The following is a 13,125-nucleotide window of genomic DNA, read 5'->3' as shown; positions in this document are numbered from 1 at the left end:
CAGAAATGTTAATTATACTCATTAAAATTTCTTAAATTCAAACCAAAGTTTCCTTACTTGGCAAGTCATTATAAAGTTTAACTGTTAACAAAAACAACCATTTTGATTGGTTATGGACTGTGCACAGATATGACTGTGGCGCAAACACACAGTGACGTAAATGATCAGCTTTGAGGCCTCATAACCTCCTGCAAACCTCCTGTTTCATCAATTAGAAAACAAAGACTACAGACTGGATTGTTTGCAGCAGGTCTTCCTTCCTGTTCAAGTTCACCCCTCTTTATTTAGATGTCGTTTATCCCCACAGCAGAAGCTTCTCACTCAGGAACGCTCGACATGCCGCAGCGGTCCGTCATCGTTTTCCTTCCCTCTATTGTCTCCAGACAATCAACCCGACCCAGCGCTCCTCATCTCGCCTCGCTCTGTTGCCATTTTTACTGCTCATATATAGAAACACATGTGGATGTGGGCCTCATGTCCTCAGGCGTTCATGTGTACCTGCACACACGTAGAGTCGGCAACACATCTCTTCACAATAGCCGAGCTGCAGACAGCCGTCCCGGGAGTTGCCGTGATTTATGACCCCCCGTGTGCGTGGATAGAGAAAGGGGGAATGGGGCGTGTAGATGTGGAAGATGGAAGGAATAAGTGAAGGAGAAACTTGAGCTCGCAGTACAACTGACTGTGTGTTCACACATGCACTCAGAAGACATACTGCTGTTATTATGCTTCTCTCACTTCCAGAGGATATAAGAAGAATACATGGAAACACACAGAGAGCATGCAACAGTTAATCCACTCATTTCACACAATCCCCGTACCTCCAGGCGAGTCTGGGGGACTTATTAGAGGACTGCACCCAGATGTCTCACTTCTGTTGTTTACATAGATGGAGATACAGCACGCAGGTCCATATGTACATATACTATTCATTTATTACACTTGACTGCAGGTCAAGCACACATTATGCACACATCTAACGGTGTGTTCACACCGAACGCGATGGACGCGAATAAAACGCCCCAAACGCCCCTAATTTGACGCGTGTACATTCGCGTCTCAACGCGTGTCCAAGAAAAATCCATCGCGCGTCAAAATATCGCGCGTGAACCGGAAATGTGGGAGGAATGTGGGAGGGAGTTGTGCCAGACTGGTATCTTTGCAAGATGGCAGCTATCGAGCTAGCGCTTGAAGAGAGAGTCTCCCTTCTCTATGTACTGTGGAGAGCAGAGCAGCGGCGTAAAAGACGTCCTCGCCGTACCTGGGTCCATCAGGTCCTCCAGAGGCATGAGCAGTTTGGTGAGTTTCACCATTTGCTCCAGGAGCTGCGCCTGGATGACGGCCGATTCCAGCGCTATCACCGTCGGCCAGTTTGAGGACCTGCTTTCCCTCGTCGGTCCCAGCATCACCCGCCTAGACACCAACTACAGACGCTCAATCCCACCTGCAGAGCGCCTGTCCGTCTGCCTGAGGTTAGTAAAACTATTTAATACGGTAGTCCTTTATTGATATCTGTGCTAATATGCTAATCCATCCAGTTATACACTGCTAACATGGATGTGCTATGCTAACAGTGAATGCTGTCGGTGTTTACTGAAAGCAAACTGTGGTACAGAGACGACTCTTTATAATATTTCTAGTGATACTCAGAAGGTCTCATCAAGTCCCGATTTAATTCGATTTATGCTGTTATCAGTGTTTGAATGATAGCATGGCTGTGGTGTCACATCAATGTATGCGCTCGGTGTTTGCTGATATCAAACTGTAGCATTAGGACCACTGAGTTAACCTTTGTAGTGATACTCACTCCTTTTTATTTAGAACTGGTTTAATTCGGGGATAGTTGAATATTTGTATATAATCCCTGCAGCTGTCAGACTCTATAGCAGGGGTCACCAGCCTTTATTAAAACAGAGTTAGATAAAACTGTGAACAGTTTGGTTCATCTTTAGTTACATGGTTCTATCTTGATAAGCTAGGTCTTATCACAGATTAATTTTTCAAAAATATTAATGATTTAAGCAAGGAAAGGGCTACATGTCAACATACAACTCTTTATTTCTATTAATGTCTTACTTCATTCCTACCTGATTGACATGTTTAGGAATTATGAGTGATTGGCTCACTGTAGTGGCAAAAGTTGCTACCAATCAAATTATGATATGTTAAAGTTAAAACAAAACACAACTGTTTTAGATATTATCTAATATACATTTTGTAATTATCCTTATAATTACAAAACGTTTTATGTAAGATTCATGTTTTGTGATTTAAATCTGACATCACAAAAGTATTTTGGAATTTGAATAATGTATTTTGTAACTGCAGTACACATAATACTGATTTTGAACAATTTTGTCCAGGTTCCTTGTCACCGGGGACTCCTTCAGGACCATCGCGTTCAGTTTCAGAGTCGGTGTGTCCACGGTGAGCCAGATCACCCCCAAGGCAGCGACGTCCATCTGGGACTGTCTAGTGGACGACTTCATGGCTGTGCCTTCACCTGGAGACTGGCGCTCCATCACAGAGGGATTCCAGGAGCGCTGGAACTTTCCTCTGTGCTGTGCAGCTCTGGATGGGAAGCACATCCAGACAAAGGCACCCCATATATCATATAGGAGACACACACATTGATATACACTAAATATTCATTTCATTTCTTTTTTGTGGTGCCCAAATTGATGCACCTGCTTGATTTTGTTTAAACAATTATTGCACACTTTCTGTAAATCCAGTAAACTTCTTTTCACTTCTCAAATATCACTGTGTGTGTCTCCTGTATGATATTTAACTGACATTTTTTATTGTAACAACCAACAATTTATACAGGAAAATAATGTCTATTAACAAGGTTGCCCAAACTTCTGCATCCCACTGTATCAGTATATTTTGTCATTAGTATAATATGAAATAAATTCTACATGTGTCAAGTCGTGTGCCAACATTTGCTGTGTAGTAGAACTGAGACATTAGTCATTATAAACATTTATTTGAAATAATATTAAAAGTCTCAAACAGAAAAACATTAAACATAAATATATAAAATATAAGAATTTACAGAGAGACAGGAATAAAAAGGACCAGCTGCTCTCCAGAGCAGGAACAAGGCTGAGGAGGAAATGCTCCATTGGAGACTGGTGTGGCCTCTTCAGGGACTCCAGGATGGCCAGCTCCACCGCCGATGGACCGTCCTGGGACCCGTCCCTCATCTGCCTCGGAGCCGTCCTCCTCTGTGGGCCTGTAAAACAGCACAAAACACAAAGAAATGAGAAGGCTGCTACTAGATTTTAATTTCAACATTGAAAAAAAACAAAACAATAACAGGATATAATCAGATTGGTTGTAGATATTTAGTAAAGGTGATCACAAGGGAATCCCACCGACTAAAAAGGTATCAGTGCTTGCTGTACATATCTGTGGGTGCAGCAGCAGGAGCTCAGGGACTGGGGATGCTCTGCTGCAGAATCAGTTGGTTCTATCAATACAGTATTAAATGTTAACAGGTTGGATATAATAATCGTAGAGTAGACAGTGGTCCCTCATTTATTGCAGGGGTTCTCAGAATAACTAGCCCCTGGTCACAGTTCTCACAATTGATTCTCAAAGTGCAAACCTTTGTAGATTGCAAAACGTAAAAGTATTATTATGCCGCGGTTTGTCTTCATCTGCACGCCACTTTCGTGCGCCTTTTTCCCTCACGGTGCAGGTGTCTATTTCCGAATGAGGCTCATAGTTATGGGTGTTTTTGTGCTGTTTTTTCTATTGGACGCGATGGTTATCAAAACCAAACGTGATAAATTTGGCAAGCGCAGGAGATTTGTCAATCAGGCTGCAGAATGCAATGCTGTACTGTGCAATAAAAAATCAGCGAAAAAGCAAAGCAGTGACGGATGAACAGCGGGACCACTGTGTGCTGTTTATTAATAAACAATAAAATATATTCCTAAATGACAACATGCATAAAAGCATAACGGTATTTGTACATCAGTGGGAAAATAGCGGTGGCTTGCTAGCTTTTGTGCGGCTTCCCCGGGTCAGTGAAAACTTTCAAAAGAGAAATGAATGAACTTACCAGGTTGCCCGATCTCTTCACATATCTTCCTCCAAGCTCGGTCCTTTTTATTCCTGTCTCGGTACTGAAAGCAGCTGGTGTTGTACAGCTCCGAGTTGTTTGCTACCGCATTGATTAGCCTTCCCCTCCATTGAAGTATGAAAGGCTTTGGCTGGATCTGCCCCTTTGACCTAGGTAACAGCCACGTCACCAGGCTCCTGATTGGTTGTCGCGGCGCGATTTGACGCTGGAGTTCAGATTTTTCCAACTCGAGCGGTAGACGCGAAACGCGCGTATGCACAAAATGCAACACAAAAACTCACGCGCGTGGTTTTATTCGCGAGTCAAACGCGCCAGACGCGCTACACTGACGCGCGTTTCACGCGTTTTGGCGTTTTCGCGACGCAAATCTGCTTCCGAATTTTCGCGGGACCCGCAATCGCGCGTCATCGCGCCTTTCCATTGACTTTACATGTAAACCTGACGCTCTATTCGCGTCCATCGCGTTCGGTGTGAACACACCGTAACAGAAGGGCTCAAATATAAGAAAACCCTGATAATAAAATGTAAAATGTAAGCAGCCACAGTAACTTTCCATTACACTTTGCATTTTACCCGAATGTCTTTTTGAGCTGCTCATTTTCTAATTATCCCCGGCTGTTTGACAGATCCACGGTTTGTGTTGCAGAAAGATGTTGGCAGACACTTTGGGCTTTCGCTAATAATGAATTTTATTTTCTCCATAGCAGCAAAACATATCGCACAATAATATAGCCTCACTTTTCCAAAGTAATGCTTTAAATTAGTGTCAGACTGAATAATTTGGAACGTCTGTAATATTTTGTGTATGTGTATAATGTACCTTGCCATCACCAGTGTGTGAATGTGTGTGTGAATGGGTGGATGACAGGTTGTGTAAAGCGCTTTGGGGTCCTTAGGGACTAGAAAAGCGCTATACAAATACAGGCCATTTACCATTTATCATTTTGTGGCCTTAACCTGTTGATTAAAAATTTTAAATTCTCTATACAAATCCCACAAAGCAGCTGTACATGGCCTTCACACTGTTTCTTTCAGACTTTTGGAAGATCAGACGTATTTAAAGAAAGATTTCGAACAACTTTTCACGCTAGTTTGCTTTTAACATGAAAGGTTTTTTTAAATTGATCAGCACTAAATAATCAGTTTATCTTGTTTTTGTTTTTTTTCAGGAAAAGTTTCACTCAATAAAAGGTTTAGCTTTCATCTTTGTGCCTAAATACAGAAAATAAAGAAAGAGATGAATGAAACTGAATGTGGAACAAAGACGTACAAAGCCTGCGAACTAATGCACGATGTAGAGCCAGTCACTGCTGCAAACGGAATCTGCTTTTCTTTTCAGTCCAATGGTGAAAAAAATGTATGAAATGTTTAAAGTCGAGCTGAAAAGAGTCCAATTAATTTGCGCTGAATGTTAAAATAATCAGAACTGTCCACTGCAGCTATCACTGGTGCGTCTCCTACTTGGGTCGTTGCTGATTGGACAGCAGAGGGAATGCGCGTTGCATATGGGTGTCATGCAGTTTTGGTCTGTTGGAAAGCTGCATGGAAGCTCTGAATCCCATTCATTTTGATCTTCTAGCAGCAAAGACCAGCTTCTGTGCAAACAGGATCTTTGGTCAAGCTTTCTTCTCACCAAAATGACTGAATGCACCTCAGCACTGACCCCCAAACGCTATCCTTCCGAAAAGTATGGTATATGAGTCACATACGCATTAAACCGTGTAATGATGTGTTTGTCCTGTGAACAGGGTGCGTTTGTACCTTTTAATTCCAATGTGCAAACGTTGGTACATACCAGTGCAGTGGGAGAGGCTTTGACAGATTGAGTCTTCTATTTGCTGACCTCGCTTTACTTTCTGCCTTTCAAACGTCTCAGTCTGGAAATAAAATTCGCAAGAGATGGATGAAAAACACAGTCCTCCCTTTTGAAGTATGTGCGTGTCTGTGTGTGTGTGTTTGTGATGGGCAGACGAGAAAGAGGGAAAAATATAGAAACCCCATTCTCCACCTCCTTCTAACCTTAGCTTGGGAATACCAGCTGCCTCAGATGGACTCCATCTGTGTGAGTGTAAGAGTAAAACATCAGATATTTGGTCGGAAAAAGGAAGGAAAATATCACCAGCTCTTGGTTGGACAGACAAATTAGCAGTTTCACTGTAAACCAAACACTAATTAGACCCTGTGTCTTCTTTAATTCTTAAATCTCAGGGCTTGATGTTTGCTCTATGAGGGCTTTTCTCACATGTGGATAACTGCATGCTGCATGTAGCTTTGAGGCAGGTTTTAATACTACCTAAGGTTATATACAAACACCTGAACAATCTGTGTTCAGGTGGGGTTTTGTTGTTTTTGTTTGTGTTGTTCTTGGTGTTTTGATTGTCCAAACACACCTTCTGACCCAAACTAAATGTGATATGGGGGGATAACAACTCAGTTAACAGAATGATAAGAATGAAATTTAAGAGTTTAAAGTGAACAAGTGGAGACTGACACAAAGCTAAATGTCGCATTGCATGGCCTTTGAGTCTTTGAGGCCACCATGTTTGTTTTTAGCTTAATTTCCAAATGGGGTTCATCGTGTCGTCTCTCAGCCGCCATCTTTGGGTTTGCACGTAGGAAAGAGGACAATCAGAGTTACCTGTTTAGCACTTTGCTTCCCCAAAGGGAACCACCGGTGCTTGAACATTTTACAGTACAAAGCTGCAGCTAAAGTAAAATTTGGTGGTTCTGTTAAGAAAATAGTTGATGTGTAAAATTATTAATTTTCTTCTTTTTTCTTCATCAGGAACAAAAACTGTTAATTTCACACCACATTACCTTAGTTTCTTTTTCTTTTATGCACCTTGGAGCTTTAAAAAAAATCATGAACACGGATTGTGCGATTACGTGGTAAGAGTATGCAGTAATGCACACACATGTTATCTGCCTAAATCCTATGTAGTTTGCCAAAAATATGCCCAAGGGCCAGATTAGCTAAAAGTTTAGTGTGCATATTCAAACTGTGTGAATATGCCAGCTTACACCGGTCAGAGAGCCGTTTCTTAGCGTCTTAAATTATCTTTGACTGGTCTAATAAATAAAAAACATGAATTCATTGAATGCTTATTTAATTAATGTACAAACTAACAGCCCCCCTTAAAATAAATACTATAATTTTTAACATCTTTGAATGTGAAATTCTGCAGAAATGCAAGGAAAACATCAAAGCCTCACCACATTTTCTTATCATCTTGTCCTGGAGGCCTTATGTTACAATCATGCAGTATAAAAAAAAAAAAAAGAAAAAGAAAATCCTCCTTAACACTTGAGTCTGACTTTTTTCCTCACAGTCTTCAATATCCAGGAATGACATTTTGTAAAGTGACTTCTCTCCTGTACTGCACAAACTCTAAGCTCTGTTTGATCATTATTTATGAGTGAGAAGCTCAAATTTAGCCCGCCGTATGTGACATCCCTGTTTTCGTGAATTTAACTAGTAATTATGGTTTTAGGATCTCACTACAAAATAAAGAGGGAAAAATAAGATATTCAGATTCGCCTGCTGTTTCTGAGAAGAAACTCTTTCTGGTTTTCCTCGAGAAATTTTGAGTCATTCTTTGCTTTTTTTCCCCTCCCTATTCTGTGTTGAAGCTGGACGACAGCCGAGCAAATCAAACCCAAATCTCCTCGCTCACATCTCTCCCTCACGATCTTTTTTATCACTCTACCTTTCCCTCATTCTTTCATCCTCCCTCGCTCCATGCTGGAGCCAATTATAACCTGCTGCAGCATTCCTGACTGGAGGAGGAGGAGGAAGGGAGGTGTTTCAGGGATTAACATACCAGAGCTGTCAGCTGGAAACTGCTTCTTCCCACTTTTTGCTCTATTCCTCTGCCTGAATCTAAAGTTCTCCCTGCTCATTAGGACACACAAGAAAACACATTTTACATGAAACCTCAATAAATGTCCAGGCTGAACGTAGCTGCAAAGTGTGATGATATGGAAACTCATAGAGTGGTTTAATATGATTCAAGATTTTAGAGCTGTATTGTCAATGCATCAGTATACACAGTATACAGCTTACTGAAATGCTGTTTCACCCCAAGCCCCGTATAGTGCATTTATAAGTATATAAAGGATATATCTCCAAGAGATATAAAACTAGGAAATCCCAAAAAATAACATGCTAAATTTGGGTAAAATTAAGGGATAAAAAGGTATTAATTACTAACTATACAAGACTATAATAATAACTATACAATACTAACTGTACAATAAACAAAGACAGGACAGAGACAATACAAAAGGGGATTGTGCAGTAGGTGTTGAATACCAGGTTGAGTTATTGTACAGTAAGGACATGCACGATTGGTCTACATGTGAGTATAGCTTTGCATGAAAATGTGTGGTTGCACATAAATACGGGAAAAATTACATACATGCTTCACGTAAAACTAAAGTTTTTAAAATACAGTCAAAGATGTGTTTGTTTCTTTGACAATGACAATAAATAAATACTTGACTTGACTTGACTTGTACGGTGACCATATGAATGCACCAATCAGCCCATTAAAGCTAACGTCATTTTATTGTCTGACATAAGATACATTTGTCTTGGATCAGGGAGCTGCTGCATCAGATCAGACAATATGAAACATCCAAAAACCCCACCCCTGTCCCAAAACACTACACATACTCTCCAGAGCAGCTTGGGGGCCTTGAGGAAGCCCAAAGTGCCAGATTCCAATCTGTTCAGGCATCCATGAAGGCCCCACCCTGCAACTCAAAGGACCGAAAGGATCCACTGCCAGTGTGCTGTTGCAAGGCGCCACAGGACATCCCCAGAGGTTCTGAATTCATCCACTCGATAGGTCAGGGCTGCTGTGGGTCGCCAAGTGGGACATAGATGACAAGCAGTGATGCTACTTTAATGCCGTGACTGATGCAGAAAAAAGGAAATATATAATGAAATATGTTAATCACTGTATAAGAGAAATAGTTTGAGTAAAAATACACAATCACACAAAGAGTTGCCCGACTTTAAAAACAGACGAGAGCATTTAAGCACGCCATGCTCGTTGCTAATGCTAACCTAAGCAGGTGTCATTTTCTTACTTCGTTTGTCTTCTGTAGCTGCATTTAGCATCATTAGCAGCTACATGAGGTCCCGAGGGCACCGTGGTCTGATTTACTCTCTCCTGCGTTTGTTAAAGAATTGCTTCACACTAATATTGCTAAAATAATTCTCTTTTATCTCCTCTGGCATGTCTAAGTTTGCTTTGACATCAGCTTCTACGCAATGTAGGAAAGGTGAATCGATTGAGTTTGCGATGCTGCGAATACATGTTCTCATAAATAAAACAGATGTGTATAGAACCTGCTTCCAGCACCTCTGGGTGTCAGAATATTATGACTATATTCTTCTCTTCAGACTGGGGCTACAGAGACCTTTGACACCCGAGCCGGTCTCATCTAGCCATTTATAGAGTTACGACACTTTTGCCAGGAATAGAATTCTTCACACACTGGTGGTGTTTCTTTGTGATATGCTGCCTGTGAAAGGACTTTTACTCTTGCTTAATCCCCGAACACAACTGATGGCTGCTTTCATGGTGGTTCTTTGAAATAAGAACGCTTCTTTTTTTCCTTTTTCTTTTTTGGAAAGAAATGTTAAAAAATGTTGTTGTTCACTGAGTTTTGCAAAGTGGTATTTCAGTTTGATACCATATGGTGGTAAAATGTCAAGTACTTCATTTTCTTTTAAGATGCCTGTATGACCAAGTTTTGAATAATATTATGGAACTAAATTCATAAACATAAAAATAAGGAACAACAGGTTTATGTTGAATTTAATTCTGTAAAGTTTCTATCAAGTTGCTACGGGAATAGTTTATGAAATAATGTGTTACTGTCATCACATTAGATGTGTCTGTAGCTTGGTAACAGAACTCATTACTGCAGTCAGTGAAAGGTTTAGGGCTCAGGCACAGTGCAGTACAAATACTGCAGGCTCTGTGCAACCAGGAAAAACAATGGTGGTTGGCAATTGCACTGAGTCTGAGACTGATTGCAAGTAAGTGCATCAACAAGCTCACTTTTTATTGCAATGCGATTGCACAGGTCACCTGATGCGAGGCAGCCTGTCTCCATCTGACTCAGACTGTCAGCTCTCAAAGAGAGTTTAATGTATAACTGCAGACATTTTTCCAACTACTGAAAACCGATCGCAGACCGACCCTTGATGCACCAAAGACCCTGTATTTAAAACGATCATTTCAAAGACAACAGACTGTGGATTGATTGCAAACAGTTGCAGTAATGTTGGTTGTGAGGTGGTGTCCAGCCACTTTACCTAGTTTGACTGCAGCCTTGGTAATTATAGTGTGTGTCTGGTTACTTGGGTGATTTTGTGAAGTAGCACAAAACTAGCATTACCAATATTTTATTTGATTATTTTCTATTGGGGAAGCATTAGGGTAATGCATAATATACAACCTTTCTAAGTAAATTAATATGTTATTTTGCTTTTAATACAAAATATATATTTTTAACCAGCCCTCTGGATCATATGAAACTCCTCAGCAGAGTGAAATGTTTCTGCTTTCTTCTTTGAGTGACAGTTCAAAAACATCAGCAAGTCATAAATGCATAGGCGCACAAGAATGCTGCGAATATGCACAGTGGTCACTTCTAGGGGTGAGGGGGGTCGTGGGTGTGTGGGTGGGGGCTGTTCCTGTCACTTGTCAGCGCCTCGTTCACTTTTGTCTCAGTTTGAGCAGCACATGAGAGAGCAGCGAGGCAGCAAATTAAAAAATACGCAGTGAAGACGAAGGCGTACTCATGTTCATCTCCCTGATCTGTGTGTGTCTGTGTGTGGCGTCAGACTTCGGTGGATTGCTGCGTCAGTTTCTCTGTCAATGTCAGCTTTGTTTACAACCCCACCCGCCCCCCACCCAGAAAAGTCCTGCCAGGACTGTGATTTCAGTGGGATCTGTGCGCGCGCGCGTGTGTGTGTGTGTGTGTATGTGTTTGTGTAGTCCACATTTTGACAACCCTGTAGTGTATGTAGGGACATGACTTGTGCATGTGTGTTTGATGTTGCCAGAGGTGAGTGTGCTCCTGAGTTATGGGTCCATGTGCTCTGCAAGTATAACACTAGATTTACTGGCTCAGTGATAACATACACGCGCACACAAACACACACACACACACACACACACACACACACACACACCTGCAGGGCAGAAGAATGCTTGGGAGGGAGGGTGTGGAGTGACACATCAGTGTCCAATGTAGTAGTTTATGTGCAAGTATACCATCAACACTGACACAAATACAAGAAAACAGCCTTTGAATAGCTGTCCACTGTAGTGACCACTATAGGGTTAAATGATGAACAGCCAATCGAAATTTGCAGCTTCTGTTACCTGACACAATTTAAAATCTGATGGAGGATAGTGACTCTTGTCAGTAGGTCCACACACAGGCTGTAATGGCATCCAAAATCAAATATGCAGAGAAAACTTCTCCCGCTGTGCGCTGCTCTCTGAGTGTGCGAGCAAACAAACTGATGGGCCACTTGCAAAAACTGATAGTTGATGTTGATGTTCTGCCATCACAGCACGTTTGCATGGGAAGGTCGCTGTGATAAAGTTGGAAAAGTGACAAGAGGCAAATATTATTCATGCCGTTGTGCGGGCAGGTTTTTTGGTAGCCTTAATGTTGCACGGCCAAAAAATGCTGTCATATAGTGAATCCTTTAGAGTCTGTCTGCACTAAAAGGGTTTGTTTAGCCTGTGTTTCACTGCCATGGAGCAATATGAGAAGTAAAACTGAGTTCACAGGGTCTCCCGATGCTTTAAGTGCAGCAAGATAAAAGCCTTACTGTTTAATTAGAACCAGAAAAGATTTTCTGAGCAGGAAAAGTTTCAAGTGCTGTATACACTGCTGCTAAATACTGTAAATATGTAGACTCATCATGCCAGTTAAACACTCAAACATATTTGATCTAAAGTGAAAACAGGCCTGTCGCGCACTAGTTAGCTGCACTGAAAGCAGTGAAAGATGCATCATGCCAATATTTGTAATCTTTATTTTCTTGTCTTTGATGTGAGATGCAGATTCCGTTTACAGTACTGAAAGTTTCAGGATGTATTTAATATCATTTGTTTTGCTATTAGACGATATATAGAGGTCACATTTGTGTTTTTCTGTGTAAACCAAAAGGCGAGGAAGCCAGAAAACGTGGCCGCCGTGGTTGGCTCTCGGCTGCAAACTCATCGGTTCCTCCTGAAGACGTTTGAAACACCTCGCGATTATTTTTTTTTTAATTAAATGTTCCTAAAACAGCTTGTAACTGTAGTTACATACGTAGTCGTGGTTTTGTTGTGTTTTTTCTGAAAGATTTGGGTGCTCAGTGGTGGCAGCGGGATGGCGTCTATACGACTGAGTAAAAATAAACTACAGCCTGTGTGTTTGTGGTAATGAAGGAACACGTTTCTCAGTGGAACAGTCTATCTCGCGTTTGTGTTTTCTATAGGTTTTGTACAACAATGTGGCTCGGTGGCACAGGGGAAGAAGAAGTGAGAGAAAATATTAAAATGAAGATTGAGGAAACACGTTTCCCATTTCCTCTTTGTTTGCCCATTTTAACCTTTAAGGTTTGATTCTGAGCTTCTTTTTTTTTTAATCCTACATGCATAACTATGGCGTTATTTTTTTTCCACTATTCTGAGCGCACATAAAAAAAAATTTGCAGGTGCAAGTGGAGAAATTTATTTTGAGCAAACAAAAGCTAAATTTGAGTGAACAAAATTCATTGCTGCGTGCAAAAAATGTATTTCAGTGTTTGCTATTATCCACACACGCACAATAGCAGCCCCTCTCGCTCAGTTTTTGCATTTGCGTTTGCTCGCAATGTGTTGCTCGTGCTCTCAACATTTCTGCCCGTGTGCGCTCAACTCTTTCTCTACACCATTATATACTTCAAATACCTGCTCGATTTATCAAGACATCACATATTTGCATAAGTGCTCTGACGTTTTCGGAGATGC

General features: G+C 41.2%; 2 protein-coding genes and 1 long non-coding RNA gene across 9 annotated transcripts in view; 2 read left to right on the top strand and 1 right to left on the bottom strand.

Annotated features, from left to right (window-relative positions):
* LOC309716895 (protocadherin-1-like) overlaps nucleotides 1-13,125 on the top strand; it is a 236,757-nt gene that overhangs the window by 94,402 nt on the left and 129,230 nt on the right. The window lies entirely within an intron of this gene.
* LOC309717362 (uncharacterized protein) lies at nucleotides 885-2,930 on the top strand. The gene is made up of 2 exons (XM_082551881.1): nucleotides 885-1,472; nucleotides 2,364-2,930. The coding sequence occupies exons 1-2, from the start codon at nucleotides 1,213-1,215 to the stop codon at nucleotides 2,632-2,634; spliced, it is 531 nt and encodes a 176-aa protein (XP_082408007.1). The 5' UTR covers nucleotides 885-1,212; the 3' UTR covers nucleotides 2,635-2,930.
* LOC309717520 lies at nucleotides 2,974-4,574 on the bottom strand. Its single transcript, XR_014279716.1, has 2 exons — nucleotides 4,073-4,574; nucleotides 2,974-3,238 (listed from the first exon to the last, which is right to left on the bottom strand). It is a non-coding gene; the product is annotated as an uncharacterized lncRNA (long non-coding RNA).

Source organism: Aulonocara stuartgranti (genome assembly GCF_965226115.1).
Source record: "Aulonocara stuartgranti genome assembly, chromosome: 2".
Classification (NCBI taxonomy): Eukaryota; Metazoa; Chordata; class Actinopteri; order Cichliformes; family Cichlidae; genus Aulonocara; species Aulonocara stuartgranti.
The sequence above is the reverse complement of the archived record's forward strand: the minus strand, read 5'-3'. Positions and strand labels throughout refer to the sequence as shown.

Coding starts and splice junctions, on each gene's coding strand:
- LOC309717362 (XM_082551881.1), top strand. CDS start 1,213: ATGTACTGTGGAGAGCAGAGCAGCGGCGTAAAAGACGTCCTCGCCGTA. Junction 1,473..2,363: donor CGCCTGTCCGTCTGCCTGAG/GTTAGTAAAACT, acceptor AATTTTGTCCAG/GTTCCTTGTCACCGGGGACT.